General features: G+C 36.2%; 1 protein-coding gene across 3 annotated transcripts in view; it reads right to left on the bottom strand.

Moving 5' to 3' along the window:
• Positions 1 to 23,616, bottom strand: part of LOC150097907 (DNA repair protein RAD51 homolog 3-like) — a 168,257-nt gene that overhangs the window by 39,240 nt on the left and 105,401 nt on the right. For all 3 annotated transcript variants that reach the window (XM_090406540.1, XM_090406538.1, XM_090406539.1), the window contains one exon: positions 16,744 to 16,878. In XM_090406540.1, the coding sequence (XP_090262666.1) occupies positions 16,744 to 16,878 (135 nt within the window). The remainder of the gene's footprint in view (positions 1 to 16,743; positions 16,879 to 23,616) is intronic.

Raw genomic sequence — 23,616 nt, 5'->3', positions numbered from 1 at the left:
GAGCTAGCTGAAGAATTAGATAAGTACCAGATCGACATAATAGGGGTGACTGAAACAAAAAAGACAAAAACTGGTGAGATCTTTCTGAGCAATAAATACAAAATGTTATATTCAGGAAATGACAATCAAGGAAAAGGAGTAGCCATAGTATTCAACACAAAATACGAGGCTAATCTTCTTGAATGGCAGGCAGTCTCAAGTAGAGTGATGTGGGCAAATATCAGAATGGGGAATTGGACAATGAGACATTTGTGCCTATGGTTCCATAGAAGGTTCTACTAAGGTAAAAGTGGAGGCATTGTTTGATGCTTTAGAAAAAGCAACTGACACAATGAAAAAGGAAAAGTTGGTCCTTGATGCGGATCTAAATAGCAGAGTAGGAAATGATTGTCAGACATACAAAAATATTTTGGGAAAATTTGGAGAAAACAGCAAAGCTAATAATAATGGCAAATACCTGTTGGAGATCTGCTCAGGACATGAACATGGTTATTACTACCACCATGTTCCAACATAAAAGTGTGCACAAATTCACATGGAGAGAAGAGGCAAGGAATAAGAAAAGTCTCATTGACTATGTTATTATTGATAGTGATGTTTTCTCCCTGGTGCAGGACACCAGAGTGTACAGAGGATTTGAAATTGGAAGCGATCACTATTTAGTCTTCAGCAGGATAAAATTGAATTTCATATTGAAAAGAATAACATGTAAGAAAGTTTTAAAGCAAATAAAAGTTGAGCAGCTCTCAGATGTGAACTGTAGACTAAAATACACAAAGATTGTTGAAGAAAAAATGAAAGTTTGAGAACAGAAACCAAACCTTGGGGATTCAGTGGCAAGCCTTAAAGAAAACCCTGATTGATTCAGCCAGAGAGGCATATAGTGAGGTTGTTTGCAAGGATAGAAAAATCAGAACTCCCTGGTGGATACAGGAAGTTAAAGAGGCAGTGAAGGAAAAGAAGAAAGCATATCAAAAGTTCCTGGCAAATAAGTCAGCTTTTGCTCTTAGAGAATACAGAGACAAATGTAAAAAAGCTAAACACTGTGTAAAACTAGCTAAACAAAAGTCATGGGAGGACTTTGGCAAGAACATAGAAAATAAATATCAAGAAGGTGATAAGATATTCTTGAGGTTGTTGAAGAAGTTAAGAAATGGAGGAAAGAGTGCTGTAAAAGGAGTTAGAGATGATAAAGGTGACATGAAAATGGGAGAAAAAGATATCCTTGAAGTATGGAATGATTACTTTTAAAACTGCTAAAAGAAACAAGCAGTGATGATAGCACAGTGTTAAAAAACACTGACAATGCATGCAGTCAGGAATACATATCTATACTTGAAGTAGAAAAAGCCATCGAAGGCTTGAAATGTGGAAAGGCAGCAGGAGTAGATGATATTTGACCAGAAATGCTGAAGTATGGTGGTGTAAACGTCTTACAGTGGCTGCACTGCATAGTTCAGAAAGCTGGAGAGAGGGACGAATTCCCAATGATTGGAGAAGAGATCTAATAGTACCCAAATAAAAAAAGGGAAATAAAACTGAATGTGAGAATTACAGAGGTATTTCCCTACTGAATGTTCCTGGCAAGATCTATGCAAGTATACTTGAGAAATGATTGAGAAGAATTGTGGAAGAAAAGTTGGTGAAGAACAAGCTGGATTCAGGCCAAATAGAGGCTATCAGGATCAGATCTTCACTTTACGACAAATAGTTGAGGAAGCATGGGAATATAACAAAGATGTGTATTTAAGGTTTGTCGATCTGGAAAAAGCATATGACAAGGTGTGCCAAGAGAGAAGCTATTCAATACGCTACAATTATATGGTGTCAATGGGGCATTATATCAAGCAATATTTAGTCTTTTGAGTTGTAAGTCAGCAGTTAGAATTGAAGGAAGTACAGGAAGATGGTTTAATGTTAAATCTGGTATGAGACAAGGATGTACATCATCCCCTCTGTTATTCACTATCTACATGGATCACATTATGAAGGAAAGTGGTATTAAACATGATATCAGAATTGGAGATGTTAATGTCAGCTCTTTGCTTTATGCAGACGATGTTATACTTCTAAATAAATCCGCTACAACGCGGATCTGCTATAACGCGGATTTTGCTATGCCATATGTTAGAGGCATTTCAGAAAAAATAGACAGAACAATACACAAATACAACATCAAAACCACCTTTAAACCCCCCGACAAAATTAAGACACCTACTCAGTTCTTCCAAGGATCCCCTGCCACACTTAGCCTACCCAGGGGTTTACAAAATAAACTGCACATGTAACATACCATACATAGGGGAAACAGGGTGAACCATCCCAATCAGAAAGGATGAACACAAACGTCACATAAAATACCTCCATTTTGGAAAAGCTGGCCTTTCTGACCACGCACTCCAAACATACCACAGAAATAACTGGAAAGGTACCAAGTCCCTACACCGCACCAAAACCTGGTTCGAGCGGAAATTCAAGGAAGCATGTGAAATGCTGAAACATGATCCAAATCTGAATAAAAATGACGGTCTAACAATTCCAAGAATGTGGAGGACCCATCTACAACCTTCAGAGCAACCAAGAAGAAAAATCTCAATACAAGACCTAGTGAAGTTCCCCCCCTCCTTGAACATTCAATAGCAACCTATACTGTACAAATCCAGAAGATAATCGTAATATAAGTGTATAATTCCAGAAGAATCCTAGTACGTGAGGACTTTAGCAGAGTTTATTGTAGTTTTTTTTTTCCACTAGAGGGCAGGCTAAGAAAAAAGATTAGTTAACAACGTAGATGTAATTTACTTGTATAGAGTGCAACAGCATGTAGCTTGTTCGTATACTTCTGAATGTATCCTTCTGAAGATGACCTCAATACAAAACGTAAAGTTATTATTTTATTAGGCAATTTGGGATTTAGCCGACCAAATTGTATTCTTATTGGTTAAACCAAAATAAAAAATGATGGTACAACATGACAAAATTTCATGCCAGCTGGGGCGTCACCTGGTTAAACAAGGCCCCCGTTGTTTTCGCCAGTGAACCATGGCGAACAGCGAAAAGTCAGCTACTGGAACAAATCTGAAAACAAACCCCAACTCAACATCACCACAGTTAAAGATCGGTACTATCAACGTAAGAAGCCTGAATGGCAAAGAAATGGAGCTAGCTGAGGAATTAGATAAGTACCAGATCGACATAATAGGGGTGACTGAAACAAAAAAGACCAAAACTGCTGAGATCTTTCTGAGCAATAAATACAAAATGTTATATTCAGGCAGTGACAATCAAGGAAAAGGAGGAGTAGCCATAGTATTCAACACAAAATACGAGGCTAATCTTCTTGAATGGCAGTCAGTCTCAAGTAGAGTAATGTGGGCAAATATGAGAATGGGGAACTGGACAATGAGACTTATTTGTGCCTATGGTCCCACAGAAGGTTCTACTAAGGTAGAAGTGGAGGAATTTTTTGAGGCTTTAGAAAAAGCAACTGACACAATGAAAAAGGAAAAGTTGGTCCTTATTGGGGATCTAAATAGCAGAGTAGGAAATGATTGTGAGACATACAAAAATATTTTGGGAAAATTTGGAGAAAAGAGCAAAGCTAATAATAATGGCAAATATCTGTTGGATTTCTGCTCAGGACATGGACTGGTTATTACTAACACCATGTTCCAACATAAAAATGTGCACAAATTTACATGGAGAGAAGAGGCTAGGAATAAGAAAAGTCTCATTGACTATGTTATTGTTGATAGTGATGTTTTCTCCCTGGTGCAGGACACCGGTGTACAGATGATTTGAAATTGGAAGTGATCACTATTTAGTCTTGAGCAGGATAAAATTGAATTTCATATTGAAAAGAATAACATGTAAGAAAGTTTTAAAGCGAATAAAAGTTGAGCAGCTCTCAGATGTGAACTGTAGACTAAAATACAGAAAGTTTATTGAAAAGAAAATGAGAGTTTGAGAACAGGAATCAAACCTTGGAGATTCAGTGGCAAACTCTGAAGAAAACATTGATTGATTCTGCCAGAGAGGCATGTTGTGAGGTTGTGTGCAAGGATAAAAAAAATCAGAACTCCCTGTTGGACACAGGAAGTTAAAGAGGCAGTGAAGGAAAAGAAGAAGGCATATCAAAAGTTCCTGGCAAATAAGTCAGCTTTGTCTCTTACAGAATACAGAGACAAATGTAAGAAAGCTAAACAGTGTAAAACCAGCTAAACAAAAGTCATGGGAGGACTTTGGCAAGAATATAGAAAATAAATATCAAGAAGGTGGCAAAAATTCTGGAGGTTGTTGAAGAAGCTTAGGAATGGAGGAAAGAGTGCTGTAAAAGGAGTTAGAGATGATAAAGGTGACATGAAAACAGGAGAAAAAGATATCCTTGAAGTATGGAGTAATTACTTTGAAAAACAGCTAAATGAAACAAGCAGTGATGACAGCACAGTGATTAAAAAAAAAAAAAAAAAACACTGACCAGGCATGCAGTCAGGAATACATATCCATACTTGAAGTAGAAAAAGCCATCAAAGGCTTGAAATGTGGAAAGGCAGCAGGAGTAGATGATGATCGACCAGAAATGCTGAAGTATGGTGGTATAAAAGTCTTACAGTGGCTGCACCGCATAGTTCAGAAAGCCTGGACAGAGGGACGAATTCCCGATGATTGGAGTAGAGCTCTCATAGTACCCATATATAAAAAGGGAAATAAAACTGAATGTGAGAATTACAGAGGTATTTCCCTACTGAGTGTTCCTGGCAAGATCTATGCAAGTATATATAAAAAGGGAAATAAAACGGAATGTGAGAATTACAGAGGTATTTCCCTACTGAGTGTTCCTGGCAAGATCTATGCAAGTATACTTGAGAAACGGTTGAGAAGAATTGTGGAAGAAAAGCTTGGTGAAGAACAAGCTGGATTCAGGATCAGATCTTCACTTTATGACAAATAGTCGAGAAAGCATGGGAATATAACAAAGATCTGTATTTAAGTTTTGTCGATTTGGAAAAGGCATATGACAAGGTGCCAAGAGAGAAGCTATTCAATACGCTGCAGTTATATGGTGTCAATGGGGCATTATATCAAGCAATACTTCGTCTTTATATGAGTTGTAAGTCAGCAGTTAGAATTGAAGTACAGGAAGATAGTTTAATGTTAAATCTGGTGTGAGACAAGGATGTTCATTATCCCCTCTGTTATTCATTATCTATATGGATCACATTATGAAGGAAAGTGGTATTAAACCTGATATCGAAATTGGAGATGTTAATGTCAGCTCTTTGCTTTATGCGGATGATGTTATACTTCTAAATAAATCTGCTATAAGTCTGCAAGATTCTCTGACTAAATTGAATAGCTGTTGTAATAGATATGGTATGAAGGTCAGCAATAAAAAGACAAAGACAATGAAAATAGGCAGAATCATTGAAAATGTCAACTGTGTTGTGAATGGAGAACCTGTGGAACAAGTAAAACATTTCAGCTACTTAGACATGATTTTTACTGAAGATGGTAAATTACATATAGAAATAGACAGCAGAATCAGCAAAGCTGGTATGGTGGGAAGTCAATTGAATAAATTCATATGGAATAAGAGAGAAATTAGTTGGCACACTAAATTAGCTGTATACAAGACAGTGTTCAAACCAGTTTTAACTTATGGATCTGAGAGTTGGGTCAGAAGTAAAACACTTGACCAAAGACTAGAGACCGCAGATATGAGAGTCCTGAGAAAGATTAGAGGCGTGAACAGATGGCATCAATGGCAATATCATATTAAAAATGAGGATATTAGGAAAGAACTTGACATTGTCAGCATCCAGGAATGCATTAGCAGAGCTAATCTCAGGTGGTATGGTCACTTAAATAGAATAGGAGAGGAAAGATTAGCAAAACAAGTGTTCTCTGCCAGGTTGGCAGCAAAACCCAGAGGAAGACCAAGATATAGGTGGATTGATACGGTACAAAGTGCCTTAGACGATAGAAATATAAGATCTGATAATGTTGGAGTCTCGACAAGTAACAGACTGATTTGGAGGAAAATTGTAGATAGGAAGTTAGTAATGATGTAATTTTTTCATGTAGTACTGTCATATCCTGTACACCCCTTGAGGGTACATGGCAGGAATTTGATGATGATGATGATGATTATTTTATTATTAATCAGTAAAATAATCTTTTCAACATGTGTGTTTTGTGTCCCTAATTTAACAAATATGAAATCCGCTACAAGTTTGCAAGATTCCCTGACCAAATTGAATAACTGTTGTAATAGATATGGTATGAAAGTCAGCATTAAAAAGACAAATCCAATGAAAATAGGTAGAATTGTTGAAAATGTCAACTGTGTTGTGAACGGGGAACCTGTGGAACAAGTAAAACATTTCAGCTACTTAGGCACAATTTTTACTAAAGATGGTAAATTAAATATGGAAATAGACAACAGAATCAACAAAGCTGGTATATGGTAGGCAGTCAATTGAATAAATTCATATGGAATAAGAGAGAAATTAGTCGGAACACTAAATTAGCAGTTTGAACACAAGACAGTGTTCAAACTGATTTTAACTTATGGATCTCAGAGCTGGGTCAGAAGTAAAACACTTAACCAAAGACTAGAGATCGCAGATATGAGAGAGTTGAGAAAGATCAGAGGCATGAACAGATGGCATCAATGGCAATATCATATTAAAAATGAGAATATTAGGAAAGAACTTGACATTGTCAGCATCCAGGAATGCGTTAGCAGAGCTAATCTCAGGTGGTATGGTCACTTAAACAGAATGAGCGAGGAAAGATTAGCAAAACAAGTGTTCTCTGCCAGGTTGGCAGCAAAACGACCCAGAGGAAGACCAAGATATAGGTGGATTGACAAGGTACAAAGTGCCTTAGATGATAGAAATATAAGATCTGATAATGTTGGAGTCTTGAGTAACAGACTGATTTGGAGGAAAATTGTAGATAGGAAGTTAGTAATGATGTAAATTTTTCATGTAGTACTATCATATCCTGTACACCCCTTGAGGGTACATCTCAGGAATTTGATGATGATCTTTTCACTTTTTTCTGACTCCTACTGTATATACATTTGAAATTGGAATTTTCTGAAATGATCAGAATTGAGATCAGAAATACTTGTGTTTTTTAAAAAAATGTTGCTATTATATTCTTTTCAATATCCTTAACACATTTCATTCATTAAAAGATCACAAAAAAATGCATAGTTATTTTTTGTTTGTTTCTTTGTTTTTTAAAAGTTTCAACACAACAATGATATAATTTGTTATAAGTTATTTCACTTGGTTACAGATGCCAAGAAATTATATTCTTGGTTTAATCCTTCATGCAAGTGTAAGCAACAAAGTTTGCGTGTAAAGTAACTTCAAGAATGGGCAACTCTTATATAGAGGATACTGACTTTACATCACTTGCCTTAGAATCTTATAATGCAAAGAACATATCCTTACAGACATGTACAATGATATGCATTATGGGAAAGGTCATTACCCAGACCAGTTTTCACTTTTATTGAGGTGAAAGAGCCTGATAGTATTAGGAGAAAGAAAAGAAAGATAGATAGTATGATAGAGAAAAGGCCTCAGCTCTTTTCATATCATCATATAGCTAAAGGCTATCAGTTTTCCTTTTTCGCCACTCTCATATAGATGAATAACCAAAAGACCAGTTGAAACTAAAGTGCAAAGATGACTGATACCCAAGTGGTTAGCTTTATCTCAGTTAACCACTTTGAGTTGGTCTTCTCTGCAATTGACTATAAGACCATATAGAATTAAGAATATGGAACTATTTAAAAAACCTCTCATAGCAAAAATAGAATTTTATCAACCCCTAGTGAACATTGCATAATGTGGATGGTCTACACCATCTAGTTAAAATTTTGATATCTTTTAGAATGCTTCTTTCTAAATGCAAAAATCATTTGACTGAACAATAAAATTTCCACAACACAATATTATAAAGCATTTGGATTTCATATTGCTGGTTTTCAAATCCATGTTTCTTTCTAACCTTCCATAAATGGCATTTTCCACACGGTTAGCCTAGTGGCTTTGCGCTTCGCAACCATATGCCTGGGGAAGAAGTGTCCTAGGTTTGATTCCCGTTGACGACGTGAGGAGCTTAAGGATCTTTCTCAGCCATAGCCAAGTTAGCTGGTCTTGGGTGTGAACAGTAGGGTTTTTTCCACCAGTTTATCTGGGGTTTTTCATCCCGCAAGCAGGCAAACCGGCCTCATGAACACACACGTAATACAGCTAGGAATAGTGACCCAGCCACAGGCCTGATTCATCAGCCTGTGCCGGAGCCTGGATAAAATTTGTGTGTGTGTGTGGGGGGGGGCTAGATGGTGCCATATCCTGCCAATAAAAAAGGGACTCACGGCTACTGCACCATCACACGGTAAGTAAGGAATGGTATTTTAATTCATTAATTATAAAAATCAAAATTCTCTTCCCACTGATGACAGGTGATGGGTACTGCAAAAAATATCCTGTTCTATTGTAATGGATTGCCCAACACATAACACAATCTGTTCCAAATATGCAGGGCAAGAGAACAGCTTAAGAATGCATGGTTTACTGTTTCCAATCAGTAACAGATGTCACAGATTCGATCTCCAATGTTAAAGTACCTTCATTCGATGGCATCATCGACCAGAAGGCAGCCATATTCAATTCTCCAAACAAGATCCCTCCTGTTAGGGTATCCTTGGAACTTCAATAAATTATGAAACAAAGTGTTGTTGTCAGTACTCAACTATGGATGTTTGCAGTGAGAGAAATGAAAGATTTTTTATACCAAATTTAACTTTTTTTATTTTTTTTATTTTTTTATGGAAAGAATGTCAATGCCATTCCTGTTCCTGTGTTATAGCAGTCTTAGAGTTAAGGGTATAGTAAAATTCAGAAACAACAATCTCAGCTTTTGGATCTTTACAATCATTAACTCCAAACATGGGAAGATGAAAATTCCTATAGTACAGGAGAAGGTCCATATATGTGATTGGTCTGCAATATTCTATGGATTTTTGAAGCTCATCATTATCATCAAATTCCTGACATGTACCCTCAAGGGGTGTACAGGATATGATAGTGTTGTGTCCTGAAAGGGCTAAGAAATGTTTAATGTAAATTATTCAGGTCACAACTTTAATGCAACTTAGGCAGAGAATATGGAACATTGGCAATTGGATAAGTGTAAGCTGTTTACAAGTGCAAAACAATTATAAATTAGGAATCACATAAATTTGTATAGTAAGCTTTTATATATAATCTGTATTAAGTGTGGACCAGATATAGATCCATGTAAGCTGACAAATCCACTTAAAAAAGACCAGTCTCTAGTACTAAATTAGCAAGGCCAATGAGTCAGGGTTCAAGGGTCACTTTTGCCATCCTGCATTAAGAAAAAGAAGGGAGAGAGAGAAGTACTGGAAAAGGAAATCTAAGCGTTTTCCAGGAAAGGAAAGTGAGCACACGTGCGATTAAAATAGAGGGAGCTAAGGAGATTGACGTTAACTCACGTGACCGCGTTGGTGCGCATCGCGAAGATCGAGAATTGCCGAGAGGAGAAAATTAAACAAAAAAGGCCTTGCAAGCACGACTATCTTTTTCCCTGGATTCCTGATCTCTCGGACAGTGGTCGAGCTCGTCGTCGGGGAAGGCATTTGGTTCGTTTGTCGTAGCGTTCGTATTGGGCCAAGCTATGTCCGTGCGACGGAAGAACCAAATCGATGCCGGCAGTACAAGGCAACGTTACCGTGCTACCTCCCAGTTTTCCCGATGAGATTCTACTCGCACAGATCGACGGAAGATATCCTCTAAAGGGTATATAATGAAGGCCTTGATGACCAGATAAGGCAGGAACAAAATTTAAGAATTCAAGGACAGAGATGGTAATGTAGAACTTTAAAATCCTATTTCCTGTTATAGAAGAGAGTGAATTCCCTGTGAGAACATTTGTAATGGACTAAGCTTTAAGGGACTGTAAGAATAGCCTACAACTAGGCATAGGCCTGAAATAGTGTCAAGATTTGTTTGACCACAAGGCTGAGTAGATATCTGATTACGCTAGCTTAATGTATAAATTATGTTATTGTGTTAACTCAAGGCCACGTGCATCAGAATGGCATGATGATTACCTATGAAATTATACAAAATTGACTGTATTAGTGTTATTGCAATTTAATGTGTGTAATTAGTATAAATTATTTAGAGCCTTTGATCTAAATTGAGTGCATCCACACTAACCTGTTTGAATTGTATAATTGTACATCTCCTTAAGGCTCATTAAATTGTTTCATTTATGTACTTGCCTGATCTGCTTGTGTTATATGAATTCAAAACCACCGCTCATAAAAAAATCAACGAACTAAGCGGGATAAACCCAAGAGAATAAATATATTAAGCGAGCCACGACTGTAAGAAAGAAATAAGCAAGCGGAGGGATAAGATTAATCCTGATTCTAGTTATCATATATCTCTCTGAAGGGGTCACCTTGAGAAAGAATCCTTTCTATCATAGGTATTAGTTGGCGCAGTAAAAAATAAATGTGTTAATACTTATAGGGTGAACTCCATCAGATTGTTGTGTGATAAGATGAAGTAAAGAGGCCAATTAGACTGCAAAGATCCTAAGAAATAAATTAATTTAATAGGAGACCAGCGATTTACTCACATATGTGAAAGAGCTAAGATAATAATAGCCATATATTAAACAAATAAAAGAGGGATCTCAATAAAAAGAAAAGGGGGTACAATACGATATATAAATAGTATAACAAATAATAGCGTGGCCAGTAGGATTTGATAGAAGAGAGAAAGGATATTTAAGTAAGATAAGGTATTGTGGTAAGCCAGATATAAAATTCAGAAAGCGGATAGGAAGTAAAGATAACAATAGTACTACATGAAAAATTGACATCATTACTAACTTCCTATTAACAATTTTCCTCCACTTGACATTGTCAGCATACAGGAATGCGTTAGCAGTGCTAATCTCAGGTGGTATGGTCACTTAAACAGAATGGGCGAGGAAAGATTAGCAAAACGTGTTCTCTGCCAGGTTGGCAGGAAAAAGACCCAGAGGAAGACCAAGATATAGGTGGATTAATATAGTAAAAAGTGCCTTAAAAGATAGAAATATAAGATCTGACAATGTTGTAGCTTTGACAGGTAACAGATTGATTTGGCGGAAAATTGTAGGTAGGAGGTTAGTAATGATGTAAATTTTTCATGTAGTACTATCATATCCTGTACACCCCTCGAGGGTAAATGTCAGGAATTTGATGATGATCTTGCTGAATTTTTCCAAAATGCCAAAAAACATCATTATCCTTCAAAGTACCAACTGCATCATCAGCATATACTAATACCTCATTTTCCTTCATAGTTGAAGGAATTGCTATTCCTCGCACAGCATGTGTATTGTCTACTTCGTGTAAGAAATTCTCAAGAACCAATGTAAAGAGCAATGGACTAAGAGGGCAACCTTTATTGACTCGTTTTCGAATTTTGACCAGGTCAAACAGGAACCCAGTAACTAGGAGGCAGGTAGCTGAATTTGTATAGACTCCTTTGATAATGGATAGCAGCATTTTACCTACACCAATTTGCTGGAGGATGTGGAACAGAAAGGGATGCTGGACATTATCAAATGCTTGAGAAAGGTCTACTGATAACACTGTCATCGACTGCTTTTTAGTAATAACTTAACAAATTAGATCACTTAGCAGAAACAGATTAAATTCTACTGCTCGGCCTGGAACTCCATACACCCGTGTGCTTTTAATTATGTATCTCATTCTCAATTTGAGCCTTTTACTGATAATGGGGAAAAAATATCTTGTATTCAGTATTAGACAGAGAAATAGGTCTCCAGTTGCTGATTAAGGTGTGATCTCTATTAGGTTTGGAATGAGGATGGTATGGCTTGCTACAAATTCACTTGATATGTGTCCTGACGAGAGAAAATAAATAATATAGCTAGAATGGAAAGAATAAAATGCCAGGCCTCACGATAAATTTCTATCCCTAGACCATCAGGTCCTGGGGATTTTCTTGTCTGGCATTCTTTACAAGCTGTGGTAACTTCAGATTATGTTTGTAAAGCACATCTTGGATATGAACAGGAAAGCCATTAATGTTCCAAGAGTTATAATTTCCAACAGTAAGTACTATTGTCTTCAAACAGAATTTTGTAGTGTTTAAGTCAAAGATGTCTTGAGAGGTGGACACGTCTTCACTATCAATGCAGATTTGAGTGATAGTGCTTTCTTTGTGGAATTTTGTGAATCGTCTGTTGAAGAATGCAGCTGAAGGGTGATCTGCCAAGTGTTGTATTCTTATTTTAAAATTTATTTCTTCTACTTGTCCTTTCCAATTCTATCTCTATGTTAATGTTTCTAATGATGTTGCTAAACTCTGTCCCATTGTGTTTGGTTTGTTGTTACAAACCAGCTTCTCTCTTTATACAGGTCTTTCAACTTTTTTCTTTTGAGGAAAGCCTGTTCCTTTCCCCAATCCCTCATATTCTGTTTTACTGCTTGTTTGAATTTTAACCACATATCTGAATGCCAGATAGCATTATTCCAATTTGAACAGAGGATCTGGAATTTGGTCGAAAAGAACAGAAAATCTGGTGGAAGTCTCCATGGTCCAGAATTGATCTCTACTTGTTCCATGCAGTGTAACTCAAGTAGAACTAGATTATGATCTGACATGTTGATGTCAGGATGCTTTATCTGAATTATCCTATTTATAAGGGAAGAAGAGATATAAATTCGATCAAGACAGGTACCAATACCTTGATTCATGTACATGTAAACCTGGAGATTAGGATTGCAAATCCTCCATGTCTACCAGATGAGCATTGTTAAGACACGTTTTTAACTGTGTATATCCCACTTTTCCACTCCTGGAGTGTCCTCCTATTTTGTTTAATGTGGGGTTTTTCAATACAATTCCAGTCTCCAGCTGCTATGATGTAGCAGACACCATATAAATATGGCTCCAATTGCTGGAAGAATTTTCATCTAATTGTTCCATTGGATAGAGCATAAACATTTATAAATCTTATTACACAACCACAATATTTCCAGTCTATTGTCAAGATTCTCCCTTCTGCATCCCTTTGGATATTGCAGAATAACCCAAGGAGGGAGGCAAGAATAAGAACTCCTACTCCAGCTCCAATAAGAAAGAAGTGGATCTCTCTCTCTCTCTCTCTCTGTGTTAAACATCTTTATATCTGCAGGTATGTTTCTTGGAGAAACAAATACCTGATATTATGGAATTGCATAAGTTTCCATATAGTTTCTTGTTTAATTTGCCTGTGGAATCCATATACATTTAATGAGGCAATGCAGAAAGGAGATGCTATGATAGTGAAATGTTACTTGTAAGTCTAACTTCTAGATTTTGGATGAATCCAATGAGTTCTTTGATCTATGAAGGAGCAATTCTTGTAAACTGTTTTCCAATCTATTTTTTACAGTTGCTTTCCATTATTTCAATTTCATGCCTATCATTCTTGATTTGGAAGATAGTTATTTTCTTTTCATGTAGATGATAATCATATTGAGAAAACTTTGAATCAGTAAACTTTTTATTTTTTTTTAAATTCTATCTCTTGCTTTTCCTTTATTAGCATGAGATGGTTCTTCATAGTTCATAAACTCTTCTGAGCCTGAAGAGTTTTCATTTGAAGATCAACAACAACCTTCTGCATCTTTATATTTTTTATTACTTCTTTTTCTTTTAGATGTAGTTCCATTTTTTAATTTTTTTTGTTCATCCTCATTTTTTATATTAATTCATCTTTCCGTTTTGATAATCTTGTCTGCATACTAAGTTCTTTCAGTTGTCTTACTTGCTTTTCTGTTTCTTCTCCAGTTTCTCCTTGTAGAACAGCTTCATGTTTTTGCATTTTGTCTTGTATCTGTTCAGTTGTTATACTAGGTTTATTACTGGTAATTTCAACTGATGTTGTTCCGTCCATATGTGACAGGGGAAAGTGGCTCCTGCAGTTCTGAAATTCTGGGTTAATTTCTAGTTGATTTGGTCGTGCACTTTTTGTGATTTTACCAAGTGTAGTTTGTTTAAGCGCAGTCTTTACGAGTCTCAATTGGAAGATCCGGAAACTCATCATTATGCCTCTCTGATATATGCAGTGTTCTAATTGGCTCTACCAGTGCTCCCACTCTTTCAGCAAAAGTTCTAAAAGGACAGGGTTTGATACACTGATTAGCGATATGTCTGATCTCCATGCAGTTAAAATATTTAGATTTGGGGGCAGTTAACACCTAAGTGATCATATGAACCACATACAGGCACTGCCTTTGTACTCTGGGATAGTTTACAATAACTCAGGTTGTACCGATGTTGACAAAATTTGGTATACGGGTATCTTCATATTCATTGTGAAGGTGACATCACTAGAAAACCAGTTTGGATCTTCACCTGAGTATGTTAATAATTTAACCCCATTTCAAGAATGTCTGTATAAGAATTTCATTACTGTTCTCTAAATATTCCAATGGAAAGCTTTTGATTTTTACTGTTTTTACCTGCCTCCCAACTATTACAGGAATAACTATGTTGCCTTTGAAAGAGTAAAACCCTGTAATAGTTTCTCTTGTTTCCACATTTTTATCTACAACTAAACATTTCCTTCTGGCATACAGGGGTGAAAGAATAAATCTTATTAGCACCAACTATTCTCTTTTAAAACCTTAGTCACCCGTCTCCCTTCTTCACATCATGGAATTTCAATTCCTAGAGTAGTTCACACCCTTGGAAGAATTAGTAACATTATTTCCGGTGGGGAAAAAGATTAAAACCTCTGAGTTTGACTGTAAGTAAGAAAAAAATTTCGGTTTTAAGACTGAGAATTAAATAATCTTGTGATATAGAAATAATTCTACACCACCAGCAAATGCTCTATTTGAGCTACTATAAAATGGCGGCCGTGATACCACCAAAAGTAATCCCATAATGCAGTAGCAACTGTACTTTAAAAGAAACCACCACTAGCACCAGTAAAATAAAATCAAAGTGAAAAACAAATGAAAGAAAACCAAAGTAATTATCTTGCCAAAATCCAAGTTGTCATCAGTGGGAGCCAGGCCAAGAAGTAATACCAAGGTTGAAGTAATGCAGAAGTCATATTTCCATACACAAGTAGCCAAAAGGTGTCATACCTTATTACTAAAATACTCTGTATTTTAGTAATAAGAGATAGATGTAAGTTTTTCCCACTTGGTTACAGTGTGAACTAAAGATGCCAAGAAATTATATTCTTGCTTTAATCCTTTATGCAAGTGTAAGCAACAAAGTTTGTGTGTGAAGTAACTTCACGACTGGACAACTCTTATATAGAGGATACTGACTTCACATCACTTGCCTTAGAATCCCATAATGCAAAAGCACATATCCTTACGGACATGTATAATGCTATGCATTATGGAAACGGCCACTGATGAAACCTCAATAATGGTCAAAACCGGTCCCAGACCGGTTTTGACCATTACTGAGGTTTCATCAGTGGGAGCCAGACCAAGAAGTGATACCTGGGTGTGACACCTTTTGGCTACTTGTATATGGAAATATGACTTATGCATTACTTCAAACTTGGTATCACTTCTTGGTCTAGTTCCCACTGATGAGACCTGAATAAAACTGGCCTGGATAGTGACACTTCCCATAATGCATATTCTTACGGACATGCATTATACATACACAATGCATGTCAGTAACTTCAAAGTTTGCCCGTGAATAACTTCACAATGGGGAGGTGCCCCGTTGTGAAGTTATTCACGGGCAAACTTTGTTTACTTATACTTCAATAAAGGATTAAAATCAAGCATTTCTTGGCATCATAATCATTAAAAAAAGGATAATCAATATCATTGCTCTTTTATAGCTAAGTGGCAAAACAATGTTTATTGATACTTATTTCTGAAAATGACCACGAGCTTATGAAGATACCACTTTCAGAATAAGAAGTACTACTTGAAAATACTCTGTTCAAGAGTCCATGTATTCTTTCTTTTAAGTTTTTCACTGCAAAGGCTGTTTTTCAAACTGTTGATTATTAGAGACCATCAGAAACCCTATCACTGCATGAATTTTATGACTGCAAGTTGTATTTTTTACAAGTGTATTCTGTGGTACACAGATGAAATGTGATATCAACGAGTCAAGGACAGTGATGGTTATAATAAAAAGGGAAACATACAAGCTCCTCAACAGCATGCCATCTTTTAAGCAGTTCAATAGTAAGGGAAATCTATGGCATACAGTTGTATTCTCATATGCTTAGAAGTTGCTTTCAAAGCTTTTGTTTCAAAGGTAAACATTTGTTCTGTCATTTGATTAATAATACCCCCCCCCCCTCAAAAAAAAAACAGTTCTCAATGCCCAGATATTTTAAAGTTTTTTTTTTATATAGTCATTATAATATTTAAAAATGCCTTATTGTTCTTTTGTCTTCTAAGAAAACAGTAATTCTAGAAACACGACAAATAAAGTAACTGCAATCAAAAACACCACTGGTTGAAATCTTGTCATATGTATTTGATGTTTAAAAATATTCTCTAAACCTAATATAGTTGTTGACATACTGGAATGGAAAGGAGATGTCAACAAAAAATAAAAGTGGATATTTTGTACTTAGATCATATTTGCAGAAATTTTTTTTAAAATAAAAACTTCATTCTCTACTTACCGCTACATTATATTTTGTGGCAAGGTGAAGAAGGGACTGACTTAAATCACTAAGTAGGCGTGTGCGGAGACTGAAGGTTCTGTCAAAACCATAGCGGAAATGGAATGCAATGCTGTCAATAATGATAAGATGTACCTAAAATATAATACACTATCAGAAATCAATTTTTATCAAAGATTATATATATATACACACACACGGGCTGTTTCAATAAGTAATAAGACTAATTTTACTGTCGCGAAACCACTCATCACAATATTAATTTCTGTAGAATAAAGAAATGTTGCTGTCTGTATTAACAAAAGAGGGTGATAGATGGTGTACACGGGGCGATGTGCCAGAGTGTCACATGACTAAACACAAGCTTGTTTCGGCGCGCCTACGAGCTGCGACCAGTCGTCGAAATGGAAGCATCCTTGGAACAGCGTTATGCGATTAAATTTTGTGTGCATTTGCAAAAATTGGCATGGGACACTTTTCACATGATATGCGACGCTTTTCACGATGAAGCAATGTCGAGGGCAAGTATTTTTCGCTGGCAGAAAACATTTAAGGAAGGAAGGCAAAATCTTGAAGATCTTGCATGCGAGGGAAGACCTTCAAACGTCCATCACAGAGACAATGATCAACACAGCAGCGATTATCATCAAGGAGGATCACAGAATTACAGTACGCCAGCTGCATGTTGTCCTGAATATTTCTGTGGGAGGGAAGTGTTCACTCAATCATGGCTGAACATTTGGGACTGAAACGTTTTTGCACCTGATGGATTCCCAAACTCTTGACACCGGAGCAAATGCAGCATTGAGTGGATGTGTGCACAGAATGGAAAGAAAGACTGGAACAAGAAGGTGACAACTTCTTAAAACAGCAGATGAAGCTTGGTTGTATCACTATGACCCTACAATGAAACAACAAAGCAGTGAATGGAAGCATCCATCTTCGCCTGCCCCCAAGAAAGCAAAAACTGTAAAATCGGCTGGTAAAGTTATGACCACAATGCCTTCATTTTGACTATGAAGGCATTGTTTACCAACATGCTGTAGAACCTGGGAATACTGTAAACGGCTCATACTATGCAGATGTTTTACGGACAATGGTACAGCACGTCAAAAGGAAGCAGCCATTGCTGAAGAATGGCTTCTTATTGCACCACGATAATGCAAGGCCACATATTGCTGGTTGTGTAGTGGACGTTTTGCAGAAGAACAACATAGATATCCTACCACACCCTCCATACAGTCCTGATCTCGCACCGTGCGATTTCTGGCTGTTTCCTCAGCTCAAGAAACCACTAAGAGGCTGCCATTTCGAAAGCAACAAAGTACGTGTAAAAGCTGCGGAGGCGGTTTTGAAAGAACTCTCAAAAAACGCAAGTGTTTAAGAAGTGGAAGCAACGTTGGGACAAATGCATCGCGTCTCACGGTAGTTACTTTGAAAAAGACCATGTAAATGATGACAATTAAAGGTAATCTGTTTTCTGTATAAATATAGTCATATAACTTATTGAACAGCCTCTGTATATAACTTTTTTTTTTTTTTGCCACCAGAAATCATAACCCAACCAATCAACCAGAAGTTGATTGGTTGGGTTATGGTTTACTGGTGCAAGAACAGCAAAGGTCACACTACATCATAGCAAAGGTTACAGCAATACATAAATAATAAAAGAAAAACTAGTAAATAATATGTATGTACAAAAATCAAGTTAAGCAATGCAGTATCTACATATAAATAAGATTATATTCAAGTGTGTTTGTACAAATTAATTCTTTATAAAAGATTAAAAACATCAATCCTTTCTTTTGGTGTTGCACAGTGATCAGCATTCATTTTAGAAATTATGGATTTTACAACCGTGTTACAAATAACTCAATTTCCTGACGTTTCGATCATCATCTGGACTATATACAAATATACAAGGACAAGCTGAGTTACATTACACACGGTAAGCCAATGAAACAATGATTTGATCACCGGTTATTCTACTGGCATGACCTCTAGTGAAAAAAAACATACAAATTAATTAATTATTTAGAAACTACATCAAAGCTAAATTCTATTTAAGATAACAAAAGAAAAACATTCTTTCATATAGATAGTCTTCTTTCAGTAACAATGATGTCCTATTTTTAACATTACAATTGATATTTTAGATTTAGGATTCTGGATATCTACAGTCCTGTTTATAGTTAACTCTTAGAGAGAAAGGTTCCATGGGTAGAATATGTGCTTTCCATATGCTTGGGATTTTTAGACCATCATTATTGTTCAGATTGGGGTGGTTGATAAGAATCTCACAGGCTTCCTTAAATTTGCATTCATATCATGTTTTGGTGTGATGTAAACAACTGGTGCTTTTCCAGTGAATTCTATGTAAAGTGCTCTGGGCATGATCAGAAAGACCAGCTTCAAAATAGTTATTATATTTAATGTGTCATTTATGTTCCTTTTGTCTGATAGGAATTGTGCATCCTGTTTCCCCCAGGTGCAATAAATACGGTATACTCCAGGGTGGGCAGCGGAGGGAGTGGGTCTTTGGATGAGTTCAGTAAGCTTTTTAATTTTGCAGGAGGTTTAAAGGTGGCTTTGAGGTTGTATTTTTGTAGTAATCTGTTTATTTTATCTAACGTCCCTTTAATGTAAGGAATGGTTATAGTTTTATTGTAGTCTGGTTTATCTTTGTTTTTTATTGAGGTCTTATAGAGAATTTCGTTAATAGTGTTTTGGTTGTAACCATGTTTTAGAAAAGTATTGCTGATAACTTCAAATTTGTCTTTCAGTGCATGTTCATTGGAGCAGCTCTTCAAAGCCCTGTTTTTTAGAGTATTCATGACACCTAGTGTTTGTGTTGGGTGGTGGTAGGAGTTTATGTATATATATATATATTGGCCAGTATGTGTCGGTTTCTGTTAAAAAGTGAAGGAAAGACAGCCAGAAGGAATACGTGTGACAAGTGCATCTAGAAATGGAAGTGTGTTGTTTGTTTAGGTGGCTAAGGAGAGTGTCTAGTGTCTGGCAGCCATAGGACCAGATCGCCAAAACATCACCAATGTATCTATGCCAGACTTTGGGTTTTAAAGGAGAGGAATCGAGAGCATGTTGCTCAAAATGTTCCATATAAAAATTAGCAATGGGGGGGTAATGACGAGCCCATGGCTGTGCCTTCTTTTTGTAGGTAGAAAGCGTTTTGCCATACAAAATAACCAGAACGTAATACATGCACAAAGAGTGCTTGATATCTAGAGGGAATTTGTTCTGTAAAAGAAGGATTGTGTCATTGATTGGGACATTTGTAAAAAGGGCAGAGACATCAAAACTGACTAATAAATCATCTTTTTCTAATGTAATGTCTTTGATTATGCCATGCTAGTAAAATAACCGGTGATCAAATCATTGTTTCTTTAGCTTACTGTGTATAATGAACTCAGCTTTATATACAAATATACAAGGACATATTCCAGATGATAATCTTAATATGAAGATCAAAACGTCGAGAAATTAAAAGAGTTATTTATAACACGGTTGTAAAGTCCATAATTTCTAAAATGAATTAAAAACATCAAGGTTAAACATCATGCAATCTGAGTCTCTTATCATTTGCCTGAGTGTATATGGCTCGGCTAAATTGGTAAAAATTTCATTTCTTTCTCGTGTAAAGCTGACACTCTGCCAGAATATGACAAATAATAAGATATGTTGCACTTTTCACACACGGGTGGGTCATCAGCCCTCAGTAAATAAGAATGTCCAGAGGGTGGAAGTAGCATAATTAGTGAATATTGGTGTGGAAAGATAAGTTCGTTTTGGAAGTTTTTAGCGACAATTAATTCTTTTTGCATCATTATACTTATAAGTGATTGTGTGATAACTATAAGGGTAGTGTGCTTAATATTTTGATTTTTTAAAAGTTTAATATTTGTTTTATTGTACACTGTACTGTAAAACAATGGTAGGTAGTTTTAACATGTGTGTGTGATTACGTTCACTACGGCATATGTGAAATGTATGGCCTTCTCAGAACAAAAGACTCTTGGAGGGAGAATATAACTGAGGAATGTATTTGCTGAAAGTGTTTAATGAGCAAAAGTCAAAAGTGTGAAGAGTGTGAGAAGAATGACAGCAGTGAGTTAAAAGACAAAATGAGTGATAATGCAATTGGCATAGTTAAGAGTTGCAAGTGGTATGAGTGTTAAATTCTGAATGAAAGGAATTATAATATAATAATGTTTCACTCAGGATTTAACATAGTCTGCCATTCCCTGAGCCAAATTTGCTCATCAGACAATAGCAAATTATATACTTACTGATATATATTCCATAATTATAAAATAATTGTATGTTCTAATAGTTGTTAGTTATTTATCCTGTACAAATTCTTTGTAGAGTATATATATCCTATGTGAACTGTGCACAGAAACTCAGAATTTAATCCGTTTGTGTAAACCATTGCCCAAGACATAGCCAGTATAACAGAAATTAAGTGCTGCATGACATTACGAAGTTATCTGTAAGCACACATTTTGGCGCTGGTTACCATGCCATGTTTACGAAGTCATCCTCGGGGCAGATTTTTGGCGCGAAAAAGAGAGAAGAGACGTGTTGTCGATATAGAAGGAAGGAGAGAAAAACGAAGGCCAACAGTATAACTGGGTTGAAAAGACAAGGGAGCTCTCTGTTTTTCTCTTACTCTTCTATGGGCTCTTGTTTGTATCCAGATTCTTATTCCCTCGTCTTATAATTGTGAAAGAATAGAGGCATGACAGGGATTCCCAAGGAAACCTGAAGGATAGACATTTTAGAGCAAGGCAGGCATGTATTCCCAAGTCAACAAGATTGTTATGGTGAATATGGATCCTATCAAACTAAAGTGACCTAAGAGAGCTACTGAGAAGCAAGGAAGCGTTTTCCAGAACACATGATAATAGGCAAAGTATATCAACCCTCCCAGTAAGAAAATCCTTTCTATGTCTTTTGTGAATGTAATTACAATAAGGCAATACACTTCCTCTTTAATGACAGTTCAAGTTTGAACGTGTGATATCTTGAAGCTTGTTCCAAAAGAAGGTGATATAAATTAGAAACTGGTTTACTAAGAATTACTGTAATAGATTGATAGGACTTTAGAATTCCTTGGTGTGTATTTAGCGATATGTGCTTTGTGCATCCTGAATGGCTAAGTAGAGTCGACAATTGAAATATATTGAATAGATAACCTTTGTCTAAAAGTTGTGCTTAGAAGCTTATAACTCTAAGAAGAGCAGAAATCTATGTTAAGAATTTAACTGTGCTGAGTATACTCTACTGTGAAGTTACTATTGTCTTAATAAGAACTTCTTTATTTCATGATCATTTTAGTTATGTTTAGATCTTCTTAGAGTAATGTAAATTCATGTGATAGTGTATTAAATGTTTTTATTTAGTTTGAATCTTGTGCTTGCCTGAGTTCATTTCATTACACCGCTCATTTAACAGTTCGGATCTAAGCGGGAACTCTATTTAATATGAAAGTAAGAAAAGATTAGAGAATCACGACTGCTATATATAACTTAAAGGTAATTTGTCTAAGGAAGATTCTGTTTTATTCATATTACTGTAGCATTGTACTTGCTGATGATCGATTCCTTAACATTGTTCTCACAACCATGGACACAGAGTGGTGCAGTTAAATATAAATTTTCTTTGTGTTCTAAAAAGGAATCAATCAGCAGAAAGAACTAGAGAATTACTGACCTCGTCGATAACCTCCCGTATTGTCTTAACTCTTGTACAGTGTTATATAGAGATTAGGCCTAGACTAATACTGTATTCAGACAAAAACAGAACACACAACAAGTGAGAAGAATGACAGCAGTGAGTTTAAAGACAAAATGAATGATAATGCAATTGGCAGAGTTGCAAGTGGTATGAGTGACTGCACAAAGGAAGCAGTGGAAAACACTTCACAAAAAAAGTGAGAATTAGTGGTTGGAGAAATGCCTGGTATAGGGTATGACATAGAAGGAAAAGAAAGAAGAGAGAAAGCAGATCTTGAAAGAGCAAAGCATGAAAATAACGATTGGATTTTGTATGATGATTCATTGACACAAGGAGTACTTCAGGAGAGTGATAAAATCTTGTTTTCTGGGAGCTAAGATAAAGGATGTCATTGATACTATAAGGATGCATTGAGTTAAGGTGAAAGAGATGTTTATTTTGGCTGGTACAAATGATTTAGCAGATGAAAAGTGGGATATGCAAGAAGACATGAAAAAGTTGCTAGTGCATGTGAAAAAGAAGAGTGAGAAAATAAAAGTTGCGAGTCTGTTACCAAGGCATGATAGAGGCAAGCTGAGTTGGAGAGCCATGATCACGAATGAGTCAATGATCACAGTCCATCAAACTCACTCTACACATTCCTATTGCACAAATTGTGCAACAGAAATGTGTAGAGTGAGTTTGATGGAAGAAAGAATTTATGGCTTATGGAAGGAAATATATTTAGGACAGGAGTCTTGAGAGTTCAGAAGTATAAAGTCAGGGAAACCAGAATGTTTAGGGATGGGATGCAGGTAAGCATGGGTCCAGGCAACCTAGAGGTTAGTGAGTGGGAGAGTGATCATATGATGCAAAATGTAGCATAGCATCACCCTGGATTAACTTTAGTTGGCTAAGTAACACAAGGTGTAAGAGAGGTTGTAGGATGAAGTGGGTATTGCAGTTAATGTATACTAATGCATATATATAAGCATTCGAAATAAGGTTGAAGAGTTTTTGGTATTGGTTATAGTTATGGAATGCATAACTATAACCAATATATGGTATTTACAGAGAGTACAGAAGGTACTCTCTGTAAATACCATATATTTACAAGATGGGGAGAGGGGTTTTTGC

Source organism: Typopeltis vanoorti, chromosome 16, assembly GCF_054136105.1.
Source record: "Typopeltis vanoorti isolate ZY-2024b chromosome 16, IOZ_Tvanoo_1.0, whole genome shotgun sequence".
In the NCBI taxonomy this organism is placed as follows: Eukaryota; Metazoa; Arthropoda; class Arachnida; order Uropygi; family Thelyphonidae; genus Typopeltis; species Typopeltis vanoorti.
Note: the sequence above shows the minus strand (reverse complement) of the source record. Positions and strands in the feature narration are given on the sequence as shown.